Source organism: Eptatretus burgeri, chromosome 2, assembly GCF_056783735.1.
Source record: "Eptatretus burgeri isolate ZD-2024b chromosome 2, Ebu_testis_v1, whole genome shotgun sequence".
Taxonomy (NCBI): Eukaryota; Metazoa; Chordata; class Myxini; order Myxiniformes; family Myxinidae; genus Eptatretus; species Eptatretus burgeri.
Window position 1 is genome coordinate 159,607,927 of NC_140962.1, and position 17,281 is coordinate 159,625,207.

Below are 17,281 nucleotides of genomic sequence, written 5' to 3' on the forward strand. Positions count from 1 at the left end.
TACATATATATATATATATATATATATATATATATATATATATATATATATATATTTTTTTTATATATATATATATATATATATATATATATATAAATATATATATATATATATATGTGTTGAGTGTTATCTGCAAACTTTACCGACAATGGCTTCAAAATAAGCGTGTCCTCCTTCCTCTCCAGTTACTTCAGTCTGAGAAATGAGTGGAGAAATACGAAGCCTTTATTGTGACGTCACAAGTCCACGGCGTGAATTGGCAAATGACGTCACATCCCTCAAATTTTGCGACTGTTTGTGTCGTGTATGAGTGTTGTATTGTGTTTCGGATGTTCATCTGTCTATCCTCAGATTCGTACGAAAATATTGATTTTTTTACGTGTTAACTTCAGTTGGCTTCACGTCCTCCTCAATCGGTTTTCGCACTGAAAGTGACACAACTCGTTGGGGTGTACATCGTACATTCAAGCTAGCGAGACTGGTTTTTATTTTTATGAGTGTTTTTTATTTTTAAGTTACGTTTTTCCTTTTGTTATAAATTCGTAACGAAGAAATTCTCACGAATGTAAGTGTTATTAAAACATAGACAAAAAAGAGGAGAAGTACATTTTGTTTTACATAAATATGAGGAAAACGGTTGACGAAACGAGATATTTTCACTCTCAGAGCGGAAGTGGTCATATGTTGGTTTTATTTAATGTCACGTTCATTGCACCGTTTGTTTGTGTAAGTTAATTTTGGAACGAGGTGACGATTTGTCCGCGATGACCAGTAATTCACGACAAAAGCAGCGCACCCAGGTATGTTATAAATACCTCACATCGTGTGGAACAAACACTTTCTTCATTTTTGTTTGGATTTGTTGTTTTATGTCAGAAGGCCAAATTTAAAAACGACAAGAACAGTCGGTGGAGCGCATACCTCGCCACACCTGATCCGTGAGAACATTTCGGGCCCAACACACATTTGAAATATGATATATATCGTTTTTGTCCCGATCTCTCAACGGTGAAGAATCACTTTAAACAATTCTCGTACTCGGATCCGGATCCGGATCTTCACCAAAATCGAATCACTTCGTCCTTGTCACACACCGAACCTGTCCACAAAATTTCATCCGGATCCATCCACAACTTGTTTGAGATATCCTGCACACAGACAAGGAGATGGACAGAAAGGGGTGAAAACATAACCTCCTTCACTTTCGGTGGGGGAGGTAAAAACACACCACGTGATCATCCGGGAGTAGGAGGCTCTTATTATTTGTTACCAGCAAATACAACTCGTCGCAGCGCTGATGGTGATATTAAGGGGGTAGGAGAGGGGTGGAGAGAGGAAGAAATAGGAAGCAAGGGGGGAGAGGGGGGAGGTGAGGGACGGAGGGGGGAGAGGAGAGGGAGAGAGGAAGAAATAGGAAGCAAGGGGGAGGTGAGGGAGGGAGAGGGGAGAGAGAGGAGAGGGGGAGAGGGGAGAGAGAGGAGAGGGGGAGAGAGAGGAGAGGGGGGAGAGAGAGGAGAGGGGGAAAAGAGAGGGGAGGGGGGAGAGAGAGGAGAGGGGGAGGGAGAGGAGAGGGGGAGAGAGAGGAGAGGGAGAGGAGATGGAGAGGAGAGGGGAGAGGGGGAGTGTAGAGGGAGGGGAGTGTAGAGGTAGGGGGAGTGTAGAGGGAGGGGGAGGGGGGAAGAGAGGGAGGAAGGAGAGAGAGGGGAGAGGGAGGAAGGAGAGAGAGGGGAGAGGACGGAGGGGGTAAAAGAGGGAGGTAGGAGAGAGAGGGGAGAGGATGGAGGGGAGAGAGAGGGGAGAGGATGGAGGGGAGAGAGAGGAGAGGATAGGACGGAAGGAGAGGAGGGGGCAGAGAGAGAAGAAGAAATAGGGAGTAAGGGGGAGAGAGAGGAGAGGTGAGGGGGAGGGGAGAGAGAGGAGAGGACGGAGGGGAGAGAGAGGAGAGGATGGGACGGGGGGAGAGAGAGGAGAGGACGGAGGAGAGAGAGAGAGAGGATAGGACGGAAGGAGAGGAGGGGGCAGAGAGAGAAGAAGAAATAGGGAGTAAGGGGGAGAGAGAGGAGAGGTGAGGGGGAGGGGAGAGAGAGGACACAAAGGAGAGGACGGAGGACGGAGGGAGAGGAGAGGACGAAGGGAGAGGAGAGGACGGAGAGAGAGGAGAGGATGAAGGGAGAGGAGAGGATGGAGAGAGTGGAGTGGACGGGGGGGGGGTGAGAGGAGTGGACGGGGGGGTGAGAGGAGTGGACGGGGGGTGAGAGGAGTGGACGGGGGGGGTGAGAGGAGTGGACGGGGGGTGAGAGGAGTGGACGGAGGGGAGGGAGAGGATGGAGGAAGAGAGGGGAAGAAATAGGGAGCAAGGGGGGAGAGAGGGGGCGGAGTGAGAGGAAGAAATAGGGAAAGAGGGGAGGTGAGGGAGGGGAGATGGAGGACACAAAGGAGAGGACGGAGAGAGAGGAGAGGATGAAGGAAGAGGAGGGGAGAGGAGTGGACGGAGGGGAGAGGAGTGGACGGAGGGGAGAGGAGTGGACGGAGGGGAGAGGAATGGACGGAGGGGAGAGGAGTGGACGGAGGGGAGAGGAGAGGGAGGAAGAAATAGGGAGCAAGGGGGGAGAGAGGGGAGGTGAGGGAGGGAGGGGAGAGAAAGGACACAAAGGAGAGGACTGAGGGAGAGGAGAGGACGGATAAAGGGGAAAGGACGGAGAGAGAGGAGAGGATGGAGGGAGGGGAGAGGACAGAGGGACGGGAGTGGACGGGGGGGGGGGAGAGGAATGGACCATATGTTCATGTAACATGTGATGAAGTTTAAATTTCCTCTTTTGAACGGTTTATGATGTACACTCAATATGTGTTACATCAAATGGTCATGTAACATGTGGTAAAGTTTAAATTTCCTCTTTTGAACGGTTTTTGATGTACCCTCAATATGTGTTACATCAAATGTTCATGTAACATGTGAAAGTTTAAATTTCCTCTGTTGAACGGTTTTTGATGTGCGCTCAATATGTGTTGTATCAAATGTTCATGTAACATGTGGTGAAGTTTAAATTTCCTCCGTTGAACGGTTTTTGATGTACCCTCAATATGTGTTACATCAAATGGTCATGTAACATGTTATGAAGTTTAAATTTCCTCCGTTGAACGGTTTTTGATGTACCCTCAATATGTGCTTTATCAAATGTTCATGTAACACGTGATGAAGTTTAAATTTCCTCCGTTGCACGCTTTATGATGTACACTCAATATGTGTTATATCAAATGGGCATGTGACATGTGGTAAAGTTTGAATTTCCTCCGTTGAACGGTTTATGATGTACCTTCAATATGTGTTGTATCAAATGGTCATGTTACATGTGATGAAGTTTAAATTTCCTCTGTTGAACGGTTTATGATGTACACTCAATACGTGTTATATCAAATGGTCATGTAACATGCGGTGGTTTAAATTTCCTCCGTTGAACGGTTAATGATGTTCACTCAATATGTGTTGTATCAAATGGTGATGTAACTTGTGGTAAAGTTTAAATTTCCTCTGTTGAACGGTTTATGATATACACTCAATATGTGTTACATCAAATGGTCACGTAACATATGGTTAAGTTTAAATTTCCTTTGTTGAACGGTTTTTGATGTACCCTCAATATGTGTTACATCAAATGCTCATGTAACATGTGGTGGTTTAGATTTCCTCCATTGAACAGTTTGATGTACACTCAATATGTGTTATATAAAATGGTCATGTAACATGTGGTAAAGTTTAAATTTCCTCTGTTGAACGGTTTTTGATGTACCCTCAATATGTGTTGTATCAAATGTTCATGTAACATGTGGTGAAGTTTAAATTTCCTCCGTTGAACAGTTTTTGATGTACCCTCAATATGTGTTACATCAAATGGTCATGTAACATTTTATGAAGTTTAAATTTCCTCCATTGAACGGTTTTTGATGTACCCTCAATATGTGTTACATCAAATGGTCATGTAACATGTGATGAAGTTTAAATTTCCTCCATTGAACGGTTTTTGATGTACCCTCAATATGTGTTACATCAAATGGTCATGTAACATGTTATGAAGTTTAAATTTCCTCCGTTGAACGGTTTTTGATGTACCCTCAATGTGTGCTTTATCAAATGGTCATGTAACATGTGGTAAAGTGTAAATTTCCTCCGTTGAATGGTTTCTGATGTACACTCGATATGTGTTATATCAAATGGTCATGTTACATGTGATGAAATTTAAATTTCCTCTGTTGAACGCTTTATGATGTCCACTCAATATGTGTTATATCAAATGGTCATGTAACATGTTATGAAGTTTAAATTTCCTCCGTTGAACGGTTTTTGATGTACCCTCAATATGTGTTGTATCAAATGGTCATGTTACATGTGATGAAGTTAAAATTTCCTCCGTTGAACGCTTTATGATGTCCACTCAATATGTGTTATATCAAATGGTCATGTAACATGTGGTATATCAAATGGTCATGTAACATGTGGTAAAGTTTAAATTTCCTCCGTTGAACGGTTTATGATGTACACTCGATATGTGTTATATCAAATGGTCATGTTACATGTGATGAAATTTAAATTTCCTCTGTTGAACGCTTTATGATGTCCACTCAATATGTGTTGTATGAAATGGTCATGTAACATGTGGTATATCAAATGGTCATGTAACATGTGCTAAAGTTTAAATTTCCTCTGTTGAACGGTTTATGATGTACACTCAATATGTGTTATATCAAATGGTCATGTAACATGTGATGAAGTTGATGAAGTAACAAGTTGAAGCTTGATTTCCAATCATCAATTTGGTTTCAGACAAGGTCACTCTATCCTGGACATGCTGCTTCTGCTCTCCCATCAATGGATGGAGGTCCTCAATGCCAGACAGGAAATCCGAGCCATATCCCTGGACATATCACGTGCTTTTGACACAGTCTGGCACCCTGCACTACTCACCAAACTCTCTTCCCATGGTATTCAAGGCCATCTCCACTCATGGCTCGCAGACTTCCTCTCCTGTCGCAGTCAACGTGTGGCCCTAAATGGAGTTCTTTCATCCCCTCTTCCTGTGCAGGCTGGAGTTCCTCAAGGTAGCGTTCTGGGCCCTGTTCTTTTTCTGGTTTTCATCAATGATCTCTCGGACTCTCTGGAAAATCCTCTATTTCTCTTTGCCGACGACTCCACCCTCTGACGTACCATCTGTCATCCCTCAGACCGGCAAGCAGCAGCTTCTTCGCTCACTGCAGATCTGGATAAAATCACAAACTGGTCCAACACGTCGAACATGTCTTTCAATCCAGCCAAATCTCACACTCTCACTATGTCTCTTCGAAAGGACAGTTTAGAAAACCCCCCCATCCACTTTCTCAACAATCCTCTGGAAGAAGTCTTTTATTTCAAGCTTCTGGGTCTCACTATCTGCCATGACCTTTCCTGGGAAAGTCACATTTCCAACCTCGCCTCAAAAGCCAGTCGCCGACTGGGAATCCTCCGTCGTGCAAAGTCCTTCCTCGGCCCTCCTGAGCTCCTGACCACTTACAAAGCTTTTGTCCGTAGCCTGATGGAGTACTGCTCTCCCCTCTGGGCTGGTGCTCCTGCCTCCCACCTTTCTCGGCTTCACGCTGTCGAAACCAGGGCATTTAAGATCATCGGCATCTCCCGCAATGAAGCTGAGTCTTTGGGCCTCTCACTCAATCACCGCAGGTTGGTCGGTGGTCTTTCTGTCTTCTACCGACTCCTCTCCAGCCTTGCCCCCCCTGCTCTCTCTGCGATTTGTCCCCAGCACATTTCCACAGGGCACTCAAGGTCCGCCAACAACCCCCTTCTGGTAAAACTACCAAAATCACGAATCACTGCTCATCTTCACTCTTTCATTCCTCTTTTTTCCCGCCTTTGGAATAAACTTCCTCACTCTATTCTTTCCCATTCTTCCCTCCAGGCTTTCAAAACAGCTGTTCACCACCATCTCTTATCTTCCCCCATCCAAATCCTCGATCTTTTCTACCCCCGATAATCCACCCAAGCCCACTTCCTTCAATTCCCCTGCTTTCCTTCCTGAAAGTCCCTGTAATGTCCATCTTCTCTTCGCCATGTTCCCCGTCCCATCCCCATCCCTCTCCCTTCCACAGTTCACCTAATGTGTCTTCCCCACTGTTTTGTCCCTTCCACTCCCGCCCCTCTTGTCTCATGCCTCCTTGCTGTGAGTTGTGTGTTAGCTCTCATACGAGCCTCGACCAAGGTATACAAAAAAAAAAAAAGTTTAAATTTCCTCTTTCGAACGGTGTATGATGTACACTCAATATGTGTTATATCAAATGGTCATGTAACATGTGGTAAAGTGTAAAATTCCTCCGTTGAATGGTTTATGATGTACACTCAATATGTGTTATATCAAATGGTCATGTAACATGTGGTAAAGTTTAAATTTCCTCCGTTGAACGGTTTTTGATGTACCCTCAATATGTGCTTTATCAAATGTTCATGTAACATGTGATGAAGTTTAAATTTCCTCCGTTGAACGGTTTATGATGCACCTTCAATATGCATTGTATCAAATGGACAGGTAACATGTGATGAAGTTTAAATTTCCTATATTGAACAGTTTGTGATGTACACTCAATATGTGTTACATCAAATGGTCATGTAACATGTGGTAAAGTTTAAATTTCCTCCGTTGAATGGTTTTCTATGTAAACTCAATATGTGCGATATGAAATGTTCTTGTAACATGTGGTAAAGTTTAAATTTCCTCCGTTGAACGGTTTTCTGTGTACACTCAATATACATACATTGGGACCATACTCTGTGAAGAGCATTGGTGCTGCCTAAGCAGTCTCCTTGGCTATTGGGCACAATCCTGAACGGGTCGCCACTCCGACACAGGATACCAGCAAGCTGGCACTCATTTTGCCGACCTCGGAAGGATGACAGGCCGAGTTTGCCCCACCTGGTATTAAATCAACAGCTGAGTGGGATTTGAACTCAGGATCCTAGGATCCCAAGCTCACCACCCTAACCATTAAGCCAACACCAGGCACTCAATATGTGTTATATCAAATGGGCATGTGACATGTGGTAAAGTTTAAATTTCCTCCGTTGAATGGTTTATGATGTACACTCAATATGTGTTATATCAAATGGTCATGTTACATGGTGGTTTAAATTTCCTCCATTGAACAGTTTGATGTACATTCAATACGTGTTATATCAAATGTTCATGTTACTTGTGGTAAAGTTTAAATTTCCTCCATTGAACGGTTTATGATGTATCCTCAATATGTGTTCTATCAAATGGTCATGTAACATATGCTATATCAAATGGTTATGTAACATGTGGTGGTTTAAATTTCCTCCATTGAACAGTTTGATATACACTCAATATGTGTTATATCAAATGGTCATGTAACATGTGGTTGTTTAAATTTCCTCCATTGAACAGTTTGATGTACCCTCAATATGTGTTATATCAAATGGTCATGTAACATGTGGTAAAGTTTAAATTTCCTCCGTTGAACGGTTTATGATGTACCCTCAATATGTGTTATATCAAATGGTCATGTAACGTGGTGGTTTAAATTTCCTCCATTGAACAGTTTGATGTACATTCAATGTGTTATTTCAAATGTTCATGTAACTTGTGGTAAAGTTTAAATTTCCTCCGTTGAACGGTTTATGATGTACCCTCAATATGTGTTATATCAAATGGTCATGTAACTTGTGGTTCAGTTTAAATTTCCTCCGTTGAACGGTTTGATGTACACTCAATATGTTATATCAAATGTTCATGTAACTTGTGGTAAAGTTTAAATTTCCTCCGTTGAACGGTTTGATGTACACTCAATATGTGTTATATCAAATGGTCATGTAACATGTGGTGGTTTAAATTTCCTCCATTGAACAGTTTGATGTACCTTCAATATGTGTTTTATCAAATGGTCATGTAACTTGTGGTTAAGTTTAAATTTCCTCCGTTGAACGGTTTATGATGTACACTCAATATGTGTTATATCAAATGGTCATGTAACTTGTGGTAAAGTTTAAAATTCCTCCGTTGAACGGTTTTCGGTTTTATCTCTTAACAAAATGCAGACACGTACGTACATATGTCTGCACACAACCGATTACTTAACTCCGCTATTCTGTTCGCGTGCGGGGGCTAATGAAACACATAATGAAACTAAAGCGTTCCCATTGGTTTATCCCCAAAAAAATTTTGTGATTGGAGTTTGAACACAAAGCTACTCAGGATTGAGAGGATTACTGATTTTGAGTCCTCCATATTGTTTCTGAAGAGTCCAGATGGTGATCCCTGTTCATGTCCAATCTTCTTCATCCTTGTGTTCCCATTTGTCCATCCATAGGAGCGTCCTGCTGACTCTCAGACGTCGAGCATGGCCCTCTTGCCCAAGGATATGGAGAAGAAGGTGAGTCGATTTATAAGCCATGCATGGGGAAAAAAACTGAGGCAGAGAAGCAGGAGTTGAGGGACACACTGGAGAGGATGATGGGATTGGTTGAGCTTGAGGTGATGCTCTGCATTGTTGGGTACTTTAACACGCGTGTGGAAGTATCGGAGCCGATTGAAGAGGAATGTGTTGATAGATTTTGTGAGGAAATGAGGAATGGAGAAGGTCAAGAGCTGGTGTGAGGAATGGGATGGCCATAGCTGATTCATTCTTTCCAAAGTGGGAAAGATTACTGACAGCATTTGACAGCAGAGAACAGAACTGGATTTGTCGGTAAGCAGGATCGCATGTCAACACTCAACAATAAGGCTGTGATGTTTGTTGTTTGTGTGAAGAAAAGGAGGGACGTTAAGAGAGTGCATGGGTCAGAAGATGATAAGATGGGGGAAGAGTGGGGACAACATCACTGTTGAGTACAAGGAGAGGATGAGGGCCAGGTATGGGGAACTCGGCGAAGAAGCCAAAGGTTTGGAGCAGTGGCAGAAGTATGGAGAGGTGTTTAGCAGAATTGCAGAAGTTCTGTGTGGCAGAACGTCAGGGAAGGGTGCATCGTCAAGGAATATAAACCAGGTATGGTGGACAGAGGAAGTGGCAAAGGTAGTTGGTTGGAACGAGGTTTGGAAAAGGTTCGAGAAGATCAAGGTCAGAATGAGACAACCGGATGTGGGGTTCATGCACTTGTATGGGAAAAATAAGAGCAGCCATGGGAGCTGTGGATAAAGCGAGGAATGATATGGAAACGGATGTGCACAGCAAACAAGAAGAGGGTGGTGGGAGATGGGAAGATGATGTAGAAATTGGCTCGTGACAGGGATGAAGCGAGTAAGACATGTAGTGGGGGTCATGGGGTGGGTGACAGTGATTAAGGGTGGTGGAGGAAAGCTAGTGACGGAGTGGGAAGGTGTAGGAGATATGAGAACGATATTTCAAGGAGCTGTTGAACTGGGGAGGGAGCAGCAGCGAAATGGAGATTCCGTGTTATGTCGAGGGCAACGTGGAATTAGTTGAGGTTCGGGAGGACGACGTGCGAGCAGCGTTAAAGAGGATGAAGCTAAGGAAAGATTCCGGTTCCGATTCGACAGGGTCTCTGCCGACTTTCTCAAAGATACGTTTTTCGTTCGTTTTTTTTTCTTCTTCACGTTTTGACTGTTTATTTTGTTACCTCCGTGTTTACTGTGTGTTTCTAGTTCGGTTTTGTTTTAAAACTTGTATGAATTAGTGAGTATTCGTCGGTATTTTCAGATTGTGTTTCCTTGAGGCCTCCTCTTCTCCCTGTCTGTGTGCATGATCGTGTTTATTGTATTTTCTCCTTATTACCCACAGTTTATATTTTAACCACAATCCCTCCACCACTCTTTCAATTCTTGCCAATTCCTCCCTCTGTTTAATGTCTTAAATTATCAAAAAAAAAAAAATTCCCCCCCCCCCTCGTCTCACCTTATACCTCTCATAACCATGTGACTTCGTCGACCTCCTCCTCTTCTTCCTTCTCTTCTTTGCCATTCCACCTTTCCAATCCCACTTTGATCGTGAACTCATCCTGGGAATTCTTTCAAAGAAACTTGCTCTCTCTCATGCACAGATTTATCCCCTCTCATCTTCAGTTGTCCTACCCTTCCTCCCGTCCATGTTACACTGAAGCTTGTGGTGAGACAGTTGTCCTGAAACAAGTTGCCTTCGCCTCATGGAAGACAAACCCAACTGAAGGCAATATCAATTGCTTCCACAAAGCTCAGAACAAGTGTGCGTCTACCCTCAGAAGAGCCAGGAAACATCTTTTAATCTCAAGTCTGAACTCTCAAACCTCTCTCCCTCCTCCAAATCCTGGTGTTGTCTCGTTAAGTCTGTTTCTGGTTTATGTTCCCCCTCCATCCCCTCCCTTACCTCAAATGGCTGCACTGCTGATACCGCACGTGAAAAGGCTGAATGCCTAAACTCCGTGTTTGCTTCTAAATATTGTGTCCGAAACCCATTGCTTTCTGTACCCACCTTACCCAGTCACACCCAACTGTCCCTGGACTCTGTGTCCTTTTCTTCGAACGAAGTGGAGAGTTTGCTGTCAAACCTCGACTCAGATTTTGCAACCGGTCCAGACGGCATCAGCCCACGTGTCCTAAAAACCTGCTCCTCTGCTCTTGCTCACCCTCTCTGTTCTATTCACCCTCTCATTTGCTCAAGGCCATCTGCCATCTGCTTGGAAAACAGCAAACATTACTGCCCTGCATAAAGAAGGTGCAAAAACTGTTTCCTGCAACTACAGACCAATCAGCCTTCTCCCAATCATCAGCAAGGTTATGGAATCAATCATCGCTTCAGGCATTAAATCCTTCCTCTTCTCCAATGGCTTGATTTCAGATCATCAATTTGGATTCAGGACCAGGCCACTCTACCCTGGATATGCTGCTTCTGCTTTCCCAATGATGGATTTGCCAAACATGAGATCGGTCGAGCCATCTCCCTCGGCATATCGTGAGTTTTCTCCACAGTCTGGCATCCCGCACTGCTCTCTAAACTCTCTGCCAATGGAATCCAAGGCCAACTCCACATGACTTATTGACTTCCTCTCCTGTCGCAGTCAGCAAGTAGCTCTTAATGGCTTTCTCTCATCTCCTCTTCCTGGCCAGGCTGGAGTTCCTCAAGAAACTGTTCTCGGCCATGCGCTATTTCTGGTTTTTGTCAATGATCTCTCTGACTCTCTGGAAAATCCTGTTTATCTCTTTGCTGATGACTCCACCCTCTGCCATATCATCTCTCATCTCTCTGACTGGCAGGCAGCAGCTTCTTCACTCTCTGCAGACTTGGATAAAATCACAAGCTGGTCAAACACTTGGAACATTTCTTTCAATTCTGAAAAAACTCAAACTCACCATGTCTCTCCGAAAGGACTGTCGATAACCCCCACCCCTCACCAATCTACTTTCTCAACAATCCCCTTGAAGAAATCCTTTCATTCAATCTTTTGGGCCTCACGATCTGCCACGATCTTTCCTGGGAAAGCCACGTCTCCAAGCTGGCCTCCAAATCTAGAAGCCGTCTGGGCATCCTCCGTTGTGCACAATCCTTCCTTGGCATCCCTGAGTTCCTGACCACATACAAAGCTTTCATCCGCAACCTGATTGAGTATCGCTCTCCTCTCTGGGGTGGTGCTCCTGCCTCTCACCTTTCTCAGCTTCATGCTGTGGTAAACCAAGGCATTTAGGATCATTGGTATCTCCCGAGATGAAGCTGAGTCTTTGGGTCTCTAATTCTCTCTCAACGGAGGCAGGACGGTGGTCTTTCTGTCTTCTACCATCTCCTCTCCGGCCTTGCTACCCCTGCTCTATCTGTGCTCTGTCCCCTGTATATTTCCGCAGGGAATTCAAGGTCCTCCAAAAACCCCCTTCTGGTGAAAGTGCCAAAATCAAGAATCACTGATCACCTTCACTCTTTCATTCCTCTTTTTTCCCCACCTCTGGAACAAACTCCCACGCTCTCTTCAATACCACTCTTCCCTCCAGGTCATCAAAACATCTGTTCACCACCATCTCTTATCTTCCCCCATCCAAAATCTTTTTCTTTTCTATCCCCATTAATCCACTCCAAACCCACCACCCTCGTGAAAGTCCCTGTGGTGTCCATCTTGTTTATCCCGTAAACCCCACTCTATCCCTCTCCCTTCTACAGATCTCCTAATGTCACTATTCCACACTGTTTTATGCTTTCCTCTTCTACCCCTATTGTCTCCTGCTCCCCTTGTTATATGCTCTGTGTGTTAGCTCTTACATGAGCCTTGACATTGTATATAAACAATAACAAGAAGCGAATACTTCGATATCGCGCGGCTGGGGGCAGTAAAAGTCTAGGTTAAGAATGACTAGCATAACCCACGCTCTGCGCGACATGTTGGGGAGGGTGTGTTTGAGAAAGGAACTGATGCAGAGTATCAGTAGTAATTTTACTTTAATGCAGTAAGTGGAATACGATTTCACTGTTTCAGAACCATTTTATTTACTTTTTTTGTACCATGCACCTCATATGGTTTTTGAGATAATGTAAGCCAAATATCACGTTACTCGAGCGCAGAACAAAGTCGAAGATAGCGCGACACGAAACCAAAAACTCGGAAATAATATATAAGATGAAACAATTTTGCAGTTATAACTAGAAGTAAGACATCAGGAACTGCTCTGCGGTGCCCAAATTAAATGACGACCATTTTTGATGGCGTAGGAAACATAAGCAATCGTTGATTTACAATTTGAAGTCACGGCGCCGCCGCGTGCTCCCTGTGTGATCGTGCGTCCATTGGTCGACAGCGCGGACCCAGAGGCGCCTCAACCAATGGGATGAGAAAACAAATGACATCATCACGAAACTGACCAATGGGCGCACATCTGACAGTGTAAAAAAAGTGTGACAGAAGACACAGGACAGAATAGCCAATTATATAACAGCGCGATTTCGCCGCGCTATAAAAATCTTAAGAAGTTGCGGACAGATTTGGATGAAACTTGGACATGTTGGGTGTATGACAAGGCCGAATTGATTCAATTTTGGTGAAGATCCAAATTTTTTTTTTTTTTTACTGATTTTTCACCATTGAGAGATCGGGCCAAAAACGACACATATCGCGATATTTCAAAAATGTATTGGGCTTGATATGTTCTCGTGGATCGGGCATTGCATGGCGGAGGTATGCACTCTACTGAGTGCACTTCTAGTTTTTGCCGTTTTTATAACATTCGGTTCAAGTACAAAGCCGACATGCTTTGCATTTTGAGGTGTTTTCTAGTTTTGATATATATAATGGTTTCACTTTTTTTTAAACACAGAATCCTGGTTTTACCGAGGTTATCAGGATATTTTATTTATTATTTTTGGGGCAGAATGAAAGATTGATTTGAGGGTGTTTAATTTTCAGTGTTTTTGGGGATAACAAGGGAAGTTTAAACAAGTCATTTTACTTTGATAAATATGAAACCATCCTGAAGTACAATTTTCTTTTTAAATGTATAATTGAAATCGATTTCAGGTTAGTGATATATGTGTGTTTCCATAAAAGAAATTTACAATATCATCGTCATCGTCTTACGGCCATTTCCATGCTTGCATGTATAAGACGTAGTTCACCTAATGGCTGCTTTCCGGGCTGCATGATCCCTTGCTGGCCCTCTTGTTCGGCCTTTAACTCTAAGATTGTCTCTCAGTAACACATCCCATGTTTTTCTCGGACAGCCTCAAGCTCTCCTTCCATTCACATTCATATTGTTATGTTTGTGGGGGTAGATAGAGGAATCCAATAGTGAAGGATAGGATTGTATGGTATAGCGTATTCCGTGGATGAGTCGGAGACATCTCAATGTAAATTAAGTTGGGAAAACTGTGAGCTTAAGTTGTTACATGTCACCACATGGGGAGTGGTGCTGTGTTAACTAGGTAGGGTTTAAGGCTAGTTCTCCCAGTTATGTGATTGCCCTCTGTGACCTTATTCTACGTTTTTGCATTTACAAAGCCGGCTATAAAAAGGAACCACATTCTTCCAACAAGAACAAGAACAGAGCCGAACGTTTCCGAGCAGGCAAAAACCCCACCTTCTCGGCTTCGGACCGACAGGCCACGCCCCCGAGGCTGATGATTGGTCGGTGTGACGTAAGAAGGAGGATGATAGTGTTTAGACCGTGGTCAGAACACATAGGTCCTCTCTGTCTTCTCCTCGCCACGGTCAAGAAGGCTGCGCGATTCTTGTTTGTGCTGTGTGAATTTGCCTGCGTGCTGGAACAGGACGCTGGCCATTGCCTGTTCGGCTGAATCATGAAGTTGTACACTTTGAGGAGAAGGAGAGAGGGAGAAGGTGCAAGAGGGACAAGAAAGAAGGGCAAGAGCAACGAGAAGGGGAAAGAGAGATGAGAGGGCTGTTGGAAAAAACGTGAGGCCCTGGTCCCTCTCGGCACGACAAAATAGCGGTGCAATTCTCGTTGTTCATGCTGATGTGAATGTGTTCACGTGCTGGAGCAAGACGCTAGCCATTGACTGTTTGGCTGAGTCATGAAGTTTGCATGCTTTGAGGAGAAGACGAGCGCGTCTCTTGGCCTTATCTCTGAGCCTCAGCAATCACCTTGTTGTATACTCAAGGAGAAAGGCGGCACCATTTGGTATGTGTGGACCTGGAACTTAGAGGGAGCGATGTGGCAATCTCGATTGTGAGAATAAACTGTACAGTGGTTTGTGGTTCCCGGCGTTGAAGATGGTCCACCCCACACCTCACTTACGTGACCGCAGAGAGCGACTTGTTGCCATTTTTGGAGTGTTTTCCTGCACGGTGGCTACGCGGTTCGCTGACTGTGAGTCTCCTAAAACCTCAACTCTGGACACAAGCTGAGTACCGGCATAAAGGGAGGAATTTCCTTTATTTTTATCCTTCCCCTTGTCTGTTTTTGTGACTGAGCGGAGACGTCTCAAATTTGAATTTAGTTTTAACTCACGTTTCATTTTCACCCTTGTGTTATTTCCATTATTAATCTTTGATTTATGTTCATTAAACCAGTATTTGTCAATTTACTTGTGTTTGTCTATTCGTTGTGGGTTCGAGAATAAACCCGTGTGTTTCCATCTGGTACACGCTCTTGCCGCCCTCTATCCCGCGCGCGCCATAATCTCCAAGCATCTCGGCTGTTCGCCTCCGAGTAGAAGCGTTCAGCTATCCGTCCAGGTCGGTGTTACCCAGCTGGACACGGCAATATTTAGACACCTCTTCACACAGCTGCCCACCCTCATCCTTTCCACATGTCCGAACCCCCTCAACCTACCCCTACGCATAACCTCACTAATGCTTTCTATACCGAACCTATATCTTCGTTCCACATTTGATTTCCTATCTTGCAGTGTCACATCACACATCCTCCTCACCATTCTCATTTCATTTCGTTCACACCTCCGTTCATCCTCCTTTTTTTATCACCCATGTTTCACTACCATACGAGCCTTTCCACAGTAATGGGTAACCATTGTGTTACATACATAGTCCACATTAAGTGTGTCCAGTTTATCTTGCAAATAAGGGGAAATAAAAGACTGAACCCTCCACTACTGGAATACAACAGTAAGAAGATAATCTAACCCAGCACAATTTATTGATGGGGTGTTCTGTCTTCATTAACAGAAATGGCTCAAAGCCTTCTGTAACAAACGTGACTTTGGTCCGCAATCTGAAAGCCAGATTTTTGTACAGCTTTTACGGCGATATGGACTTACCACTAATGTTATCCTTTGTCACACATTTGTCATTTAGGTTAAGTTATGTTATCACAAAAATAACAAGACCGTATTTTTAAAAGTTGTGCAGCTTGAGCATTTTGTTTCTTTCATGACGAATTGACCGATTGCATAACGATTATTACTCTGTTTTCAACCCCCCAGCATTCACATTAAAGTACATTTTTGGCAAATTCAGGGTGTGGGATATCATAAGTAAAGTCTTTTTACTCATATAATCTAAACCAGTCTCAATCAAAAACGTATGTGTTCATATAAGATTCTTAGTAAATCTATTTAGTTTTTAATATAATACTTAAGACAAAGATTTATTCCCATCACAGTGAATAAAATTTTATCTGCATGCTTTAATTTTAGGACAATAGCAGTTTTGCTATAAATAGTATATATCTACATTTATATACACCTAAAAACATGTTAGTGGTATTCTATGGATACTTTAGGAATTCTGTGATAGCTCCTGAAGATAAGACCCTTAAATGTAGCATATTACTGTGGAACAGCTCATACAACATCGCGCTTGTTACGCAAGCTGTATAAAGTTTTCCCTTTAATCGGAGATAGGTCGGTCTCTTTTGATGTCAGTAGGGGTAACAACTCCCTAAGCTTCCTCCAGCCACTTCTAATTCTTGCAATCACTGCTGCTTCGACACCACTACCTTCACCAATCATATCACCAAGGTAACAAATGAATAACCTCACGGTGATTTATTTGGAAATTCCTTTTACCTGTGATTGGAAGAATGACCTTCGCTTGTATCTTTTTTGTAACTTTTTTTTTACTTCTCTTCCCAGATCAATGAAGTTGTTCAATACATTCTGATTATGGGCCAGAAGAAGATTCCTATTAAACGTGCAGGTAACGTCAGGTGTTTGTGCCAACGGAAGGGATTGGTCAGTTCCAATTTACATGACATGACGTTCCAATTTAGTTCACTATCTTGTTGTTGTGTCATTGGATCTTTAATAGCTAACATTTGATTGTTTTGTTTCCAATCTCGTTTGCAGATATCAATAAAAATGTATTGAAGGACAACCGGGTCATCTCTGGCGAAATCATCAAGAAAGCTGCAAAAAAATTGGAACAGGTGAGGCAGATAAATCATTTTATCACTTCTTGAACTGACTGCCTTCCGACTACCAATCAGCATTGTCTTTTTCTTCAACTTCCCTTTTTGTTGTCTTTGTAAAGTCCTGTTTCTACTCGGTCGTGCTTGGTGTTCTCAGCTTTCAAGATGGCTCCCCGGTGATGTTCACTCTTTAATCCCTTCCTGCAACTCTTTAATCTCCTCAAAGCTTACCTCATATGCATTCTCTAAACCTGCTGTCACCGCCTTTCTGCTTCACATGTCACTTTCCCCACCCGAATATTGAATGCTGCTGTTTCCATGATCCACAATGATATCCCAAGTGATCATTTTTCTGCACTTAAACCCAGTATGCTCACTCCCCACCACACCCCCTCTTACCCACTGCCTCTTAGTGTCTGTGTCTTTCACCTAAATCTAAACTAATAAGTGTGTGTGTGTGTGTGTGTGTGTGTGTGTGTGTGTGTGTATGT

At 43.4% G+C, this 17,281-nt stretch overlaps 1 protein-coding gene across 5 annotated transcripts in view; it reads left to right on the top strand.

Moving 5' to 3' along the window:
* The first annotated feature begins 644 nt into the window (after positions 1-644).
* The window catches only part of LOC147033711 (non-structural maintenance of chromosomes element 3 homolog), a 48,661-nt gene continuing 32,024 nt past the window's right edge, over positions 645-17,281 (top strand). For 2 of the 5 annotated variants that reach the window (XR_015055610.1, XM_085871851.1), the window contains exons 1-4: positions 645-800; positions 8,365-8,427; positions 16,516-16,579; positions 16,729-16,808. Coding sequence is in view for 4 of the 5 variants with exons in the window: in XM_085871851.1 (XP_085727977.1) it covers positions 765-800; positions 8,365-8,427; positions 16,516-16,579; positions 16,729-16,808 (243 nt within the window). In the remaining variant the exon portion in view is untranslated. Of the gene's footprint in view, positions 801-8,364; positions 8,428-16,305; positions 16,402-16,515; positions 16,580-16,728; positions 16,809-17,281 lie in introns of those variants that run through there. The other 3 variants (XM_085871853.1, XM_085871854.1, XM_085871852.1) reach the window with 3 other exon arrangements.